This window comes from Chiloscyllium plagiosum, unplaced genomic scaffold (genome assembly GCF_037043375.1).
Source record: "Chiloscyllium plagiosum isolate Xiang-an unplaced genomic scaffold, Cpla_swu_hap1 HiC_scaffold_34, whole genome shotgun sequence".
NCBI lineage: Eukaryota > Metazoa > Chordata > Chondrichthyes > Orectolobiformes > Hemiscylliidae > Chiloscyllium > Chiloscyllium plagiosum.
The window spans coordinates 46,387,221-46,404,307 of record NW_028270172.1 but is presented as its reverse complement, the minus strand read 5'-3'; the positions used below and the strand labels follow the sequence as shown (position 1 = coordinate 46,404,307).

General features: G+C 40.6%; 1 protein-coding gene across 2 annotated transcripts in view; it reads left to right on the top strand.

Annotated features, from left to right (window-relative positions):
* LOC122564343 (dysbindin) overlaps positions 1-17,087 on the top strand; it is a 198,257-nt gene that overhangs the window by 179,519 nt on the left and 1,651 nt on the right. For both annotated transcript variants that reach the window (XM_043719076.2, XM_043719077.2), the window contains one exon: positions 7,939-8,082. In XM_043719076.2, the coding sequence (XP_043575011.2) occupies positions 7,939-8,082 (144 nt within the window). The remainder of the gene's footprint in view (positions 1-7,938; positions 8,083-17,087) is intronic.

Below are 17,087 nucleotides of genomic sequence, written 5' to 3'. Positions count from 1 at the left end.
CAACCCCTTTCCTGTCTTTTATCCAATTTTTAAACCATGCTACTGAGACCCATCAATCTCAACAATTCCTGATTTGCTAAACAATTTGCTATGTTGCTCCGTATCTAATGCCTTATGAGAGTCCAAATATACAATATCCATAGCACTACCCCCACCTGCCTGTGTCACCTCGTCAAAAAACTCGATTATATTTGTCAGATTTGATCTGCCCTTGACAAAGCCATGCTGATTGTCTAACATAAACTTAGAGAAAAATAAGTGTAACTTTACCTTATCCCATATTATGGCCTCCATCAGTTTTGCCACTGGTGATGTCAGGCTGACAGGTCTGTTGTATCCTGGGTTATTGTTTGCCCCTCTCTTAAACAATGATGTCGCGTTCGCAATCCTCCAATTCCCAGGACTAATCCTGTGCTCACAGAGGCTTAGATAATTTCGATCTTAAATGGTAATCTATTGTACCAGTCTGAAATGGCAACAAGGACAGGATGTATTTTTTTTTACATTTCATTTGAGATGCTAAGGATTGAAGAACATTGTTACACATCATTGAAACTCCTAAAGTTAATTTTGAGGAAGTTTGAACAATTTGAAAAATGGTTGTGTGCTGTTCATGTTTAGGTACACAGTCTGTGGACTGCATTGTTTAAACAAAATGGTGCCGAAGAGGTCTATACTAATCTGAACAGGACTAATATAATTGCAAACAAGAGTTTCACATTTGGCTGCAAGTGAATAAAATAGAAGATAGGGATAATGTACATGGTTTCTTTAAATAATCTCTGCTGCTTCCCCACATCATCATTCTTACATACGTAAAAAGGGGGTGGTTGGGACAGCATTGGTGAAGTGGGGTTAGGTGAAGGCAGGCAGAAGGTACGACCTGGTTGGTCAATAGGAAGAATGAATCCGGTAGGTGGCTGGGAGGAGTGGAAGTGGGAGGGGAGGGGCTGGGAAGGGAGTTGGGGAAAGGGAGGTTATTTGAAATTGGAGAACTCCAATGTTGAGTCCTCCAGGCTTCAGGCTGACCAGGTGAAAGGTGAGGTGTTGTTCCTTCAATTTGCAGTTTGGTTCATTGTGGCAAAAGAGGAGGCCAAGGATGGTCATGTTGGAAAGGGAGTGGGAAAGGGAATTAAAATGGACGGTAAGGGAGGTCTGGTTGGCCCCTGTGGGCCCGGCTGAGATGCTCAGTGAACCACTCCCTAAATTTACATTTGAATAATTTCCCCAACCTCTGCACTACATGAACAGTAAATGATTGCCTCCCTTCAAACACTGCTCACTTTCCTTTCAATCCCAAAGTCATTGGACTCTAAAATTTGACCCCTTACCCTGAAAAGCTTAGAACTTGTTTCCTCTGTAACATCTTGTTTGAATCTCTCCAAAACTACCTCTGTCCCTGCCATAACCCCAAAATGACCCATAATTAAGTCATAAAACATAGCCTCTGTGACCAGTGCAGACTGAACTCTTCTGTGTTGTTTGGTGTCCTGTGTCACTGTCATTGTCCAGTTCACTCTTAACCAGTAGAAAATATCCAGAAATTGCTTCTCTTATTGTAATATTCAATACATGGTTCTCATTCCCTCATTTATATTTTGGTTATATTATACACAGTCACGCCATCAGGTTTCACAATAACATTGACAGTACCACTTTAATTTTTCCATTGCCTGTTGACCCCTCCACTCTGTATATCCAACTGTTTTTCCAATATCCAGCCTGAGAAACAGCAGTTTCCTCCAGTTAAACAATGGGATGACCACAATGATCAGTTTTGACTGTTAAAATCTTTGTATTCGTGTCAGTGAATCTATCGCTTTTCCCAACTATTCTTTTAGACTGAACCACATTGGTTCTCAATCTTAGCATCCTTCCTATCATTACATCCCTTCAGAGTACAGATAGTCACTTACATTGCATGCCTTATGCATTTTTCACATCTTTAGACTTAATTATTCTAATGTACCCCAGCTAGACCTCCATCTATCACCCTGTAAGATATCATTGAACCATCTAAATGAAAGACACTATACCAATGTCAATTGTCTATTTTGTAATTAAAAACAAAAGCTTGAACATTGGCATTGACGGTGGTTTTCATTCCTTGGATCTGATAGGAATTTGCGAGGTAGTTGTCACATTATTCATCTAGTTTTAGGGTGTAGGTTTGCTCGCTGAGCTGTAGGTTTGATATCCAGATGTTTCATTACCTGGCTGGGTAACATCATCAGTGGCGACCTCCAAGTGGCGACCTTCACTTGGAGGTCGCCACTGATGATGTTACCCAGCCAGGTAATGAAACGTCTGGATATCAAACCTACAGCTCAGCGAGCAAACCTACGCCCTAAACCTCAACTTGAGCTACAAACCTTCACAAACCTTGCGATCACCTAGTTTTCTTCCTATTTGTAGTCGATGTATTTTCATCTGTTCCAGGTAAGGGAGTGATATGAACATGTAGCTTAGGAGGAAAGACTAGAAGAATAAAGAATAGAAGAGCTGTATCAATTTGGAATGGTGTAATTTGTGGATTCACTTTAGAGACATTGGAGGTCGAGACTGGAGAGTAAAACAAAGGGAAATTTTGCTGGTGGGAACGAACTATAAAACTGTTGTGATGCAGGAGATAGCAATTAAGGCTATTGTGTCAACATGGGCTCTCTGAGCATAGTTTGGACCACCAGGATGACAGCAAAATGTTGTTCTCAATTAGTTGGAGAAGATGACGATGGTGTTGATGTTTAAGTAGATAATTATGACCAGAAGTTAAAAGATCCTATTTTAAAGCTTTTGTTATAAGACAATGTAATCGTTTGAGCATTGAAAGATATTTTGTTTCTTCAAGCATTTTGGTTTCCAGGCCCATTAATGAGTATACTTTGCAAATGTCAGATTTTCTTGTGTTGTTGGAGATTTCAACATTTGAAGCTTACTGTTGACTGAAATAAGTGACCTTTGAAAACAAATTTTTGAACTATTTTCCATAAACAAAATGGTACCAAGAAAAATACTAGAACATAGAAGATTTGTGTATTGTTTATAAAGTTATAAATTTAAGATTAGTTTGGGAAAATGCTATCTAAAAAATTAAAGTAGCAGAAATGGCATGAAAAGGGTACAGAAATTAGAAGCAAAAGAAGGTGATTAGCTGATTGTGCTCAAATGTCAGTTTTAGTTTCATTTCATTAGCTATTTCCTGTCGTGGTTTATCATTATTACAATAAATAAAACTAATCCAAACAATTGAGCAAGTTTAAAGCAATACTACTTATACATTTTGACCCTGAAACAAATACAAGTTGACCATTTAAACAAAGTACTACTCCTAGGCGATGATGAATTTCATCCAAAAGATGTCTGTTCAATGTTTATAACAGACGTTTTGCTTTCACTATACAGGGGTCCCCAGTTTACAAACATCTAACTTTGGAACGCTCATACATTTGAACACAATCCAGTCCGGGGGTGTAATTTTGAAGACCTAATATACAAATGTATCTTCTACTTGTGATTAGCTGTTTTATACTATCCTGCATTGCGTTCTGACTGTGTACAAATTTGACTTGCGACCCCTGTTATTGTATCCTGTTGTTCATCACTAAAACGGCACCTTTCCATTAAAAATTTTAAAAATCAAATATAGCCTCCTGTCCCCATCTTTTCTTTCTCCACCACAAATTGTTGCCTCAAATCTCCCTAAGTCCTCTGCCTTCATTTTGAACAGTTGCAATTAGAACATGGACACTCAGCAGATCAGAGTTTCACTATTGTTTCTTGCTGCCTAACCCAAACTCTCATATTTCTCTAACCTATATCCTTGGCCTCATGTTAGCTGCTATTGTTAATGGTTCCCTTTTTTCTGGGTTAGCATACCTCACCCTTCAAATTTATTATCAACTTGTTGAAAAAAAAAATGTCCTTACCTCTATGACCTTTTGAAGTGTCATTCCACATCCCACCTCTATTTCTTCTAGAGTTCTTCAATAAGAACTTAAGCAATAGAAATAGGAATGGGTCATTTTGACCCCTAGACCAGCTCCACCATTCAATAAAATCATGGCCATTATCCTTGTTGGTTGGACCTTCATAGTCCAAAATCAATATCCTTTGATAACCAAAACTCTGACTTTACTCTTTAATATAACAACTGAGCATCCATTGTTCTCTGGGGTTGAGAACAAATGTTGGCTTCATCTCAATAAAGCAACAAACAGACACTGGACTGCCATTATGTCGTCAACAAAAACACAAATGCTTCATGTTTACAGGGAACAAGTAAGATAAGGTAAAGTTGTCAGAATCCCAGAGAACCATAAGGCTGTTGTATCATTAGAGTGAGTCAACTAGTTAGTGGTGGTTTAACTTGAGGGTCACCAAGCCTCAGGCAAAGTGAGAAGGCCCTTCAAAGAGGGGAGCAAGTAATAAAAATCTAAATCAAAAAACACAAAAAGAACGTTAAGTTTTTGTGTCTCCAGTCCCTGTGACATCTACCAGGCATGCTTCATTTTCAGGTCCATCCAGGAGTAGGCAGGATGGAAGAAGAGAAACAAATGTCCATTAAGATCAACTACCTATGATGGATTACATCAGACCTCCATCTCACGAATGGAACTACATTTGACATTTTCTGTCGTAGCTATAATTTTTGTGGTATCTTGTTCTACGCTACATAATAAACTTTATAGAAAAGTGTCACTGGGGGAAAAAGTGTAAAAGAAGAAACCTAGATCTTTGATCATCTCTCTCTCTCTCTCTCTCTCTCTCTCTCTCTCTCTCCCCCAGCTCATGTAAACATGAGGAAAATTGTCCAGGTTACCTACAATCTCTTTGAAATGTCGTTTTTTTTAACTGATGCTTCTTCTGCAGTCAGCTATTTGCATGTTTAACATGTTGCATTAAATTTGTTACATCTAGAAATGGGATGCTGAGCATTGTTGGTGAAAGGCTTTAAGACATTATTTAACCAAAGGTCTGAGGACATTAGCTTTGCAGACAAGAGTAAAAGTTAGATCACCTATTGTTGTCAGTTGTAACTTCAGTTCTATGCTGCTGTTGATTTGAGAGTGCTTTAGGACAATATCAATTTTGAAATTATAGTATTGTAAAGAAGGTGAGTCTCCCTCTCCAAATGTTTGGATTCAATACCATGCTACTAGTGCACGATTATACTTTATTTCCAAAGATGTTGACGAAGTTGCCTTTAAAGAGGGAAATCTTGATTTAAGTGTTTCAATCATTTTGTTAAGAATTAAATATGACTTCTGGATTCACTGTGAAAAAGTTAGTTGCTATTGGTAGTTCAGAATAGGATACTGCAATCTTAAAATGATCATCCTCATTATCCCATGGCTCAGTGTTCTAAGGTTCACCACACTCTTGGTTTTGAAAATTCACTCTTTGAGGTCAAATAATCCAAATGACAAAAACATTTGATTCTTATACTTTCACTGGAGCTGAAAGGTTTTTGCTGCCAAGAAGTACATATATACAATAGACAATAGGTACAGGAGTAGGCCATTCGGCCCTTCAAACCAACACCACCATTCATTATGATCATGGCTGATCATCCACAATCATTATCCTGTTCCTTCTTTATCCCCATAACCCTTGATTCCACTGTCTTTAAGAACTCTGTCCATCTCTTTCTTGAAAGTATCCAGAGACTTGGCCTCCGCTGCCTTCTGGAGCAGAGCATTCCATATATCCACCACTCTCTGGGTGAAGAGGTTTCTCCTCAACTCTGTTCTAAATGGCCTACCATCTAAACTGTGTCCTCTGGTTCTGGACTCATCCATCAGCGAAAACATGCGTCTTGTCTCCAGAGTGTCCAATCCTTTAATAATCTTACACGTCTCAATCAGATCCCCTCTCATCCTTCTAAACTCAAGTGCATAAAAGTCCAGTCGATCCAATCTTTCAAGATGATAGTCCCACCATTCTGGGAATTGACCTACGCTGCATTCCCTTAATAGCCAGAATGTCCTTCCTCAAATTTGGAGACCAAACCTGCACACACTACTCCAGATGCGGTCTCACCAGAGCCCTGTTCAGCTGCAGAAGGACCTCTTTGCTCGTATACTGAATTCCTCTTGTTATGAAGGCCAGCATGCCATTAGCTTTCTTCACTGCCTGCTGTACCTGCATGCTTGCTTTCATTGACTGATGTACAAGAACACCTAGATCTCATTGTACTTCCCCTTTACCTAACTTGACTCCATTTAGATAGTAATCTGTCTTCCTGTTCTTGCCACCAAAGTGGATAACCACACATTTATCCACATTAAATTGCATCTGCCATGCATCTGTCCACTCACCTAGCCTGTCCAAGTCACTCCTCACATTTCACCCTGCCACCCAGCTTTATGTCATCAGCAAATTTGCTAATATTACTTTTAATGCCTTCATCTATATCATTAATGTATATTGTAAACAGCTGTGGTCCCAGCACCGAACCTTGTGGTACCCCACTGGTCACCGCCTGCCATTCTGAAAGGGACCCGTTTATCACTACTCTTTGCTTCCTGTCAGCCAGCCCATTTTCAATCCAAGTTAGTATTTTGTTCCCAATACCATGTGCCCTACTTTTGCTCACTAATCTCCTATGTGGGACTTTATCAAAGGCTTTCTGAAAGTCCAGGTACACAACATCCACTGGCTCTCCCTTGTCCATCTTCAGTTACATTCTCAAAGAAATTCCAGAAAATTAGTCAAGCACGATTTCCCTTTCATAAATCCATGCTGACTCTGAACTATCCTGTTAATGCTATTCAAATGAGTCATAATTTCATCTTTTATAATTGACTCCAGCATCTTTCCCACCACTGGCATCAGGCTAACTGGTCTATAATTCCCTATTTTCTGTCTCCCTCCTTTCTTGAAAGGTGGGACAACATTAGCCACCCTCCAATTAGCAGGAACTGATCCTGAATCTATAGAACATTGGAAAATGATTACCAATGTATCCACAATTTCTAGAGTCACCTCTTTAAATAACCTGGGATGCAGACCATCAGGTCCTGCGAACTTACCAACCTTCAGACCTAACAGTCTATCCAACACCATTTCCTGCCTATTATAAAGTACCTTCGGTTCATCCATTACCCTAGGTCCTTCAGCCATTTTTACATTTTGGAGATTGCTTATGTATTCCCCAGTGAAGACAGATCCAAAGTACCAATTCAACCCTTCTGCAATTTCCTTGTTCCCCATAATTAATTCACTCGTGTCTGTCTTCAAGGGCCCAATTTTAATCTTAACCATTTTTTTTCTTTTCACATACCTAAAAAAGCTTTTACTATCTTCCTTTATATTTTTGGCCGGTTTGCCTGCGTACCTCATTTTTCTCCGTATAATGCCTTTTTAGTTATCCTCTGTTGCTCTTTAAAGGTTTCCCAGTCCTCCGGCTTCCTGTTCATCATTGCTATGTTATGCTTCTTCTCTTTTATCTTTACCGTAACTTCCCTCGTCAGCCACGACCGCTCCTGCCTCCCCTTAGAATCTTTCTTCCTCTTTGGAATGAACTGATCCTGCACCTTGTGCATTATACCCAGAAATACCTGCCATTGTTGTTCCACTGCCACCCCTGCTAGGGTATTGAACCGTTGAACTTTGGCCAGCTCCTCCCTCATTGCACCTTTGTTCAACTGCAATACTGACAATATCTAGAAATCTTCCAGTGAGTAAGGTTTTCAGATGACTTAACTGGATTTTCAACATTCTGGGTGTTGAGGCACCATCTCTCTCGACACTACAAAGTCAGAGAATTTTCCCTCAGTAATACTAAATGTGCATACAATACCTCCGAACTGAAAGGAAAATACAGCTGGTTGTTTTCATCCTGTTCTGTTTCCGATATTCACGTTATATTGTTAAAACAGACCTATTTATTTTTCTGGTGTTGGTGTATTTGTTTAATGTGTATTTTTTTTAACCCAGAGCCCATTGGAAGTATGTCTTCGATGGAGGTAAATGTTGACATGCTGGAGCAGATGGACCTAATGGATATGTCTGACCAGGAAGCACTAGACGTGTTTCTCAACTCTGGTGGGGAGGACAGCAGTGAAATCTCCCCAGTGTTAGGTAAAATAACAAATCTTTCTTATTATCTGGTGGCACAAAACTGAATTAACTATCTATATTGTGACATATGGATGCAGAGATGGGCTGAGAGGTGGCAGATGGAGTTCAACCTGGATAAATGCGAGGTGATGCATTTTGGAAGGTCGAACTTGAAAGTTGAGTACAGGATTAAAGACAGGATTCTTGGCAGTGTGGAGGAACCCAGGGATCTTGGTGTGCAGGTACCTAGATCCCTTAAAATTTCCAATCAGGTGGACAGGGTTGTTAAGAAAGCATATGGTGTTTTGGCTTTCATTAACGGGGGATTGAGTTTAAGAGCCGTGAGTCCTTGTTGCAGCTCTATAAAACTTTGGTTATACTGCGCTTGGAATACTGTGTCCAGTTCTGGTTGCCCTATTATAGGAAAGATGTGGATGCTTTAGAGAGGGTTCAGAGGAGGTTTACCAGGATGCTGCCTGGAATGGAGGGCTTATCTTACAAAGAGTGGTTGACTGAGCTCGGACTGTTTTCATTGGAAAAAAAGGAAGCGGGGGGGGGGGACCTAATTGAGGTGTACAAGATAATGAGAGGCATAGATAGAGTTGATAGCCAGAAACGTTTTCCCAGGGCAGAAATTGTTAACACGAGGGGTCATAGTTTTAAGCTGTTTGGCGGAAAGTATAGAGGGGCGGAAAGTATAGAGGGTGGGTTCTTTCATAGTTTGTGAGAAGATTTGCGGGTTCTTTACGCAGAGACTTGTGAGAGCATGGAATGCGTTGCCAGCAGCAGTTGTGGAAGCGAGGTCATTGGGGATATTTAAGAGACTGCTGAACATGCATATGGTCACAGAAATTTGAGAGTTCGTACATTAGGTTTACCTCACATGAGGATCAATGGTCGGCACAACATCGTGGGCTGAAGGGCCTGTTCTGTGCTGTACTGTTCTATGTTCTATGTCAGCAAACACCATAAGTTGCAGAAGTGAACTGAGTTTTTAATTGGTAATAATTGCATTTATGCTTGAGAGGCATGCAGAGGATAAATAGACAATGTCTCTTCCTGGGGTGGTGGAGTCGAAAACTAGAGGGTGAGAGGGAAAAGATTTAAAAGGGACCTAAGGGACAACTTTCTTACACAGAAGGTGATGCATGTATGGAATGAGCTGCCAGAGGAAGTGGTGGATGCTGGTAAAATTAAACTATTTTTAATAGGCATCTAGATGGGTAAATGAATAGGAAGGGTTTAGAGGGATATTTGCCAAATGCTTGCAAATGGGACTAGATTAATTTAGGATATCTGGTCAGCATGGATGAATTGAACCGAAGGATCTGTTTCCATACTATAGGTCTCTGCGACCTTATGACAGATATTTCAAATTTGTAATCTGTTGATCTGTAATACACATACTTTTATTAGACTTTCTCTATATATTTTTTCATGGAATATGGGCATCATTGTTGAGGTCAACATTTATTGCCCATTCTTGATTGTTTTTGAGAAAATTGGAGGTGAATTACAATGGTATCAAATTGGAAAATAGTTTGTGAGCTGCCTTAGTCCTTTTGCTTTGCTTCATATGTATATAATCCAGCAAAGGTCATGTTTTGTTGCTAGTGTGGACTTCATTCTGTGTTATATGACCTAACTACATTACATGGTGAGATGCTGAAGTCACGTTTGTAATTTGATACAAATGCATTGGTTGACAGCCTTGATGGTAACAGAAGATAAACAAGGTAAAACTTGATGTTTCCACCCACTTAAAGTCTAATATTTCCACTCATTTGAAGAGGTCTTGAGGTACTTATTTGAAATAGGAGCAGAAGTAGACTATTTGGCCCATTGACCCTGCTCTGCCATTCATTAATATTATGGCTAATTTGTTTGTGTTTCCAATTCATTATTTCCTACTACCCCTGGTAACACGATAGATGCTGAGGGATTGTTTCCCTTTGTAAGGGAGTCTGGGACTAATAGGCACAGTCTCTGAGTAAGTGGTTGCTCAGGACAAAGATGAGAGATTTCTTCTGAGGGTCATGTATCTGTTGTGTTATTTACCGCAGCAAGCTATACAGACTATGTCATTAAGTATATTCGAGACTAATTTTACTCAGGGATTCAAGTTTACGGGGATAGGGCAGAAAAGTGGAGTTGAGGATTACCAGATCAGTTATGCTCTCATTAAATGGCACACATTTGCTCTTATGTCCTATGGTCCTGAAAGAGCAACCCCTGTGTTTAAAACAGTACTGATTAGATTACTTACAGTGTGGAAACAGGCCCTTCGGCCCAACAAGTCCACACCGCCCCGCCGAAGCACAACCCACCCATACCCCTACATTTACCCCTTACCTAACACTACGGGCAATTTAGCATGGCCAATTCACCTGACCTGCACATCTTTGGACTGTGGGAGGAAACCGGAGCCCCCGGAGGAAACCCACGCAGACACGGGGAGAACGTGCAAACTCCACACAGTCAGTCGCCTGAGGCGGGAATTGAACCCGGGTCTCTGGCGCTGTGAGGCAGCAGTGCTAACCACTGTGCCACCGTGCCCCCCATACTATAGTACTGTCTAGTTTGGACTCGCCCACAAGAGGATAAGTCCTTTCCATGTTCATCTTAAGACCATTCAGGATATAACACATCTAGATCAAGTGACCTCTCATTCTTTGAAACCCTCCACCCAGTCCAACTTGTCTTGTAAGAAACTTATTTCAGCTATCAATGTTCCTATGACAGTGCACTTAGATCTGTCTTTAAATAAGGAGATCAAAACCATATCTATCGGAGATGTGGATCTGCCAACATCCTGCATAACTGAAGCATAGCAATTTTACTTCTTTCTTCAATTCCTTTCATAATGAAGAATAACCTTCCTGATTATGTCCTTTATCTACATTATGATTCATGAGAACACTGAAATCCCTTTGCACCTTTCAGTCACTCTCTGTTTATGTAATTATGTGAAAGTGAACAACCACATTTTCCCACATGCACTCAACCAATCAAATCTTTGGGTGGCACGGTGGCTCAGTGGTTAGTACTGTTGCCTCACAGCACGAGGGTCCCAGGTTCAATTCCAGCCTTGGGCGACTGTGTGTGTGTGTGGAGTTTGCACATTCTCCGCGTGTCTGCGTGGGTTTCCTCTCATAGTCCAAAGATGTGCAGGTCAGGTGAATTGGCCATGCTAAATTGTCCATAGTGTTAGGTGCATTAGTCAGAGGGGAATGGGTCTGGGTGGGTTATTGTTCAGAGGGTCGGTGTGGACTGGTTGGGCCGAAGGATCTGTTTCCACAGTAGGGAATCTAATCTTCTGCAAACTCGTCTGCACAACATATATATGTGTGTATTAGTGAGCCAGACAGTTTTTTTTCAACAATTAAAAATGGTTTCATGGTCATTAATAGATTCTTAATTCCATATTTTTAAAATTGATTTTAAATTCCAGCATCTGCTATGGGGGATATTCAAACTTGGGCCCCAGAACATTAGTGGAGTTTCTGTGTTAATAGTCTAGTGATAATATCTCTCTTAATAAGGAATGTTGATAGCATAGATGAAAACCTATTTGCTGGTTATAGAATCTGGAACGAGGAGGCCTAGCCTAACATTTAGAACCAAGTCTTTCAGGAGTGAAGTGATAAACCACTCTACATGCAAAGTTTAAAGTTTGAAATTCTGTTCTCAAACAACACTCAAGGTAAGGTGAGCTAATTTTAAGATTTCAAAACCTTTGCAGCATTAGCAATTGTCCATGTCGACTAATCATGTGGAATTACTTTGTACTCCTAACCCTCAAGAAATCGGAGAGTGCTTGCTTCTTTTGAGATACAAAAGGTGTTCTGTAATATCTCAATTCATTCAAAATGATGACTACATCACAATTGATTCTCCTTGTCTGATAGACAAAGGACACTTCCTTTCATATTGTTTTTAGGGAAACTTGGTTTATCACTGTATTTCCCCCTTCATCTTACTAGTATGATAAAGGTTAAGTAAAATTAACATGAAGTTGATGCTGTTTACAGTTCAGTCTTTTCAGGTTCAAATGGTTGTGACATGTACTTAACACTGGCAAATTGTATCTTGATTAATTTTTTATGAAAGATTTTTTCTATCTTAGTGCCCTAGACTTTAGAAGCTGCTGTCCAATTCTTTTGTTGATTTTTAAAACTTTTGTTAAACCTCTTATTGTTTAGTGCAAGTCTGCCATCTTGTGGATAAAGTTAAAAATCACACAACACTGGGTTATAGTCCAACAGGGTTATTTGGAAGTACTAGCTTTTGGAGCGCTGCTCACGGAGTTAGGGAAATGAGCATGTATGTGCCTCACTCAGTAAATGGCTAAATGATATTTATGAATCTAACACTTCAGGGTAGAACGGTGGCTTAGTGGTTAGCACTGCAGCCTCAGAGCGCCAGGGACCCGGGTTCGATTCCAGCCTTGGGTGACTGTGTGGAGTTTGCACATTCTCCCTGTCTGTGTGGGTTTCCTTGGGTGCTCCGTTTCCTCCCACAGTCCAGAGATGTACAGGCCAGGTGAATTAGCCATGCTAAATTACCCATAACAATAGATACATTAGTCAGAGGGAAGTGGGTTACTCTTCGGAGGGTCAGTGTGGACTTGTTGGGCCGAAGGGCCTGTTTCCACACTGTAGGAAATCTAATCTAATCAATTTGATACTTTCCTTATAGATACATATTTGTACAGACATGCAGATCATGACAGGTTAATATGACAAATAAAGAAAGCAAACAACTAAAGGGATAGAGACATTACATGAAAAATAATGTAGAACCTTCATTCAGCTGCAATTATTATATGAAAGGAAAACAAGACGAAGTTGAAAAATTCATAAATTAAGATGTATTTATCAGGAATAGAAAATAGAACATTACAGTGCTATACAGGCCCTTTGGCCCCTGATAGTGCACTGTCCTGTGAAACCAATATAAAGCCCATCTAACCTACACTATTCCATTCTCTTCTGTATGTCTATCCATTGATCAGTCTCATCTCTGGTTTCCCAGAGAATCCTTGGATAAATCCCATACGGCCCAGGACATTTATCTATTTTCACACTTCCCAGAATTTCAAACACCACCTTGTTGTGAACATCAATCCCACCTAGTAGCCTGTTCCTCAGTATTCCCCTCGACAACATTGTCTTTTTCTGGTGTGAATACTAACAAAAAAATATTCATTCAGCGCTTCTCCATCTCCTCTGATTCCACACAACACAATGACTGAACATGCTGGCATTCTTTTCAAGAAAAAGACCTCAATCAGGTAATTTCTTCAAATTAAGATAATGAAAGGGTTTGATAGCCTCGAAAACTTAGAGGCACCAATGCAAGAAAAAACATTACAGCTGAAAAATGTGTTGCTGGAAAAGCGCAGCAGGTCAGGCAGCATCTGCAGTCCTCATTTTCTCCAAGAAAAAACATTAGTCTAATAGCAAATTAATGCGAAGCTTCTTTATTTAGAAAGTGGAGTTGGCTAGGGCTTTTGCCCCAAACGTTGCTTTCACTGCTCCTTGGATGCTGCCTGAACTGCTGTGCTCTTCCAGCACCACTAATCCAGAATCTGGTTTCCAGCATCTGCAGTCATTGTTTTTATCATACGAAGTAGTTGAGAGGAATAAGAAGATACTTTAATAATAAGATCTTGATCAATTGGGTCAATGGGCTGAATAGTGGCACATAGAGTTTAATTTGGATAAATGTGAGAAATTGTATTTTATTCCTGAAGAAGGGCTTATGCCCGAAACGTCGATTCTCCTGTTCTCTGGATGCTGCCTGACCTGCGCTTTTCCAGCAACACATTTCCAGTTTTGGTAAAACAAACAAGGGCAGGACTTACAGTTAAAAGTAGAGCCTTGGGTAGTAGTGTAGAACAGAGAGACCTAGGGGTTCAGGTACATAATTCATTTGAAGTTTGCAGCATATTTTTGGATGGTTAAGAAGGTGTTTCACACATTTGCCTTCATTGCTTAAACGGTTGAGTAGAGAAGTTGGGATGTCATGTTAAGTTTTTATTTGGTGAGGCCTTTTAGACCATAAGAGACAGAAGCAGAAATTAGGTCATTTGAGTCTGCTCCACCATGCAATCACAACTGATAAGTTTCTCAACCTCATTTTCCTGCTTTCTCATTGTAACCCTTGATACCCTTGACAATCAAGAACCTACCTATCTCAATCTTAAATATATTCAATGACCTGGCCTTCACATCCTTCTGTGGTGATGAATTCCACAGATTCCCCACTCTGGCTGAAGAAGTTTCTCCATATCTCCATTCTAAATGGTCTTCCCTTTACTCTCAGGCTGTGCCCCCAGCTCTTAGTCTCTCCTACCAATGGAAACATCAACTCTGTCCAGGCAATTCAGTATTCTGTAAGTTTCAATTAGATCCCCTGTCATCCTTCAAAACTCCATTGAATATATACTGAGTCCTCAAACGTCCTTTTCATTTTAGGTTCATTCTCTTGAACCTACTCTGGACCAGGACTTCTTTCCTGAGATATGGGCCCAAATTTGCTCTCAATACTCTAAATGTGGTCTGCATTATAAATTTTCAAGTACATCCCTGCTTTTATAATCTAGTCTCCTCAAAATAAATGCCAATGTTGTATTTGTCTTCCTAACTACTGACTCAACCTGCAAGTTTACCTTAAGAAAATCCTAGACTAGAACTCCCAAGTCACTTTGCACTTCAGATTTCTGAATATTCTCCCCATTTTGAAATATCCATTCCTCTAATCTTTCTACCGAAGTGCATGTCCTCACACTTTCTCACGTTGAATTCCATTTGCCATTTCTTTGCCCACTCTCCTAACCTGTCCAAATCCTTCTGCAGCCTCCCCGCCACCTCAATAGTATCTGTCCCACTACCTATCTTTGTATTATCTGCCAACTTAGTCAGAATGCCCTCAGTTCCTTCATCTAGACAGTTAGTGTTAGGACCACAACCTTTCACTTTAAACACTTTAAACATACCACTGGTCACTGGCTGCCATCCTGAGAAAGGACCCTTTTACCCCCACTCTCCGAAAATTGGCTGTCTGGCAGGAAGCAATCTATGCTAGTACTTTGCCTTGCCTTGAACACTGTGGGTCTTTGTCTTACTCAGCAGCCTCTTGGGCGGCACCTTGTCAAAGGCCTCCTGGAAGTCCAGGTAGATAACACCCATTTGCTCTCCTTGGTTTAACCTATCATTACCACCTCAAAGAATTCTAACAGATTTGTTAGGTATGACCTCCCCATTGATGAAACCATAAGACATAGGAGCAGAAATTAGGCCATTCAGCCAGTCTGCTCTGCCATTCAATCATGGCTGATAAGTTTCTCATTCCCATTCTCCTGCCTTCTCCCTGTAACCCTTGATCCCCTTGACAATCAAGAACCTATCTCAGTCTTAGAAAGCTGTGGAAGTCAGGTCTTTGAGTGTTTTTGTGGCAATGAATTCCATAGATTCACCACTATGGCTGTGGCTGTCTCCTGATCTCTGTTCTAAAAGGTCTCCCCTTTACTTTAAGGCTCTGCCCTTGGGACCTATTTTCTCCTATCAGTGTGAATGTTGGAAAAGATGTTTCATTGTCAGGCCATTCAATATTCTGTCAGTTTCAATTAGACCCTCGCTCATCCTTGCAAACCGCATCACGTATAGACCCAGAGTCCTCAAATGTTCCTCATATGTTAAGCTTTTCATTCTTGGCACCATTCTCGTGAATCTCCTCTGAACACGCTCCAGGGCCAGTACATCCTTACTGAGATATGGAACTCAAAATTGCACACAATATTCGAAACCTGATCTGACCAGAGACTTATAGAGCCTCAGAAGTACATCCCTGCTTTTATATTCAAGTCCCCTCAAAATAAATGCTATCATTGCATTTGCCTTCCTAACTACTGACTAACCTGCAAGTTTGAGAGAATCCTGGACTAGAACTCCCAAATGTTTGCACTTCAGACTTCTGAATTTTCTCCCCATTTAGAAAATAGTCCATGCCTCTTCTTCCTGCCAAAATGCATGACCTCGTACTTTCCAATGTTGTATTCCATTTGACATTACTTTGCCCACTCTCCTAACCTGTCCAAATTCTTCTGTAGCCTCCCCAATACCAACTGTCCCTCTGCCTATCTTTGTATCATTTGCAAACTTAGCCAGTTCCTTCATCTAGATTGTTGACATATAAAGTGAAAAGTTGTGGTCCCAACACTAACACTTGTGGAACACCACTGGTCACTGGCTGCCATCCTGAGAAGGACCCTTATATCCCCACTCTCTGCTTTCTGCCAGACAGCCAAGCTAGCATCTTGCCTCAACACCGTGGGCCCCTATCTTATGCAGTAGCCTCCTGTGTGGCACCTTGTCAAAGACCTTCTTGAAGTCCTGATCGATAACATCCATTGGCTCTCCTTGATCAAGGGCTTATGCCCGAAACGTCGATTCTCCTGTTCCCTGGATGCTGCCTGACCTGCTGCGCTTTTCCAGCAACACATTTTCAGCTCTCCTTGATCTAACCTGCTCTAACAGATTTGTCAGGCATAACGTCCCCTTGAAGAAACCAAGGACTTTGTCCTATTTTACCACACTTATTGACTGAGGTTAGGCTAACGAGTCTAATTTTCTGTCTTTTGCCTTACTGCCTCCTTAAACAGGGGTGTCATGTTCATGATTTTCCAGTCCTCTGGGACCCTCCCTGATTCTACCAATTCCAAAAAGATCACTACTAATGCCTCCACTGTCTCTTCAACTATCTCCTTTAGAATTCTGGGGTGTGGTCCAGATTATTTATCCACCTTCAGGCTATTCAGTTTTTCTAGCACTTCCTTCTTGGTGATAGCCACCATACTCAGCTCTGCCCCCTCTCTCTTGAATTTTTGGGAAATTACTCGTGTATTCCACCGTGAAGACTGATGTAAAGTAATTAAATTGCAAAATTAGAAGGCTGTGTCAATAATTCTTAATGACAGAGTTTTATTAATATCAGGTTGTGATCATTGTATCGTTTGTCATAAG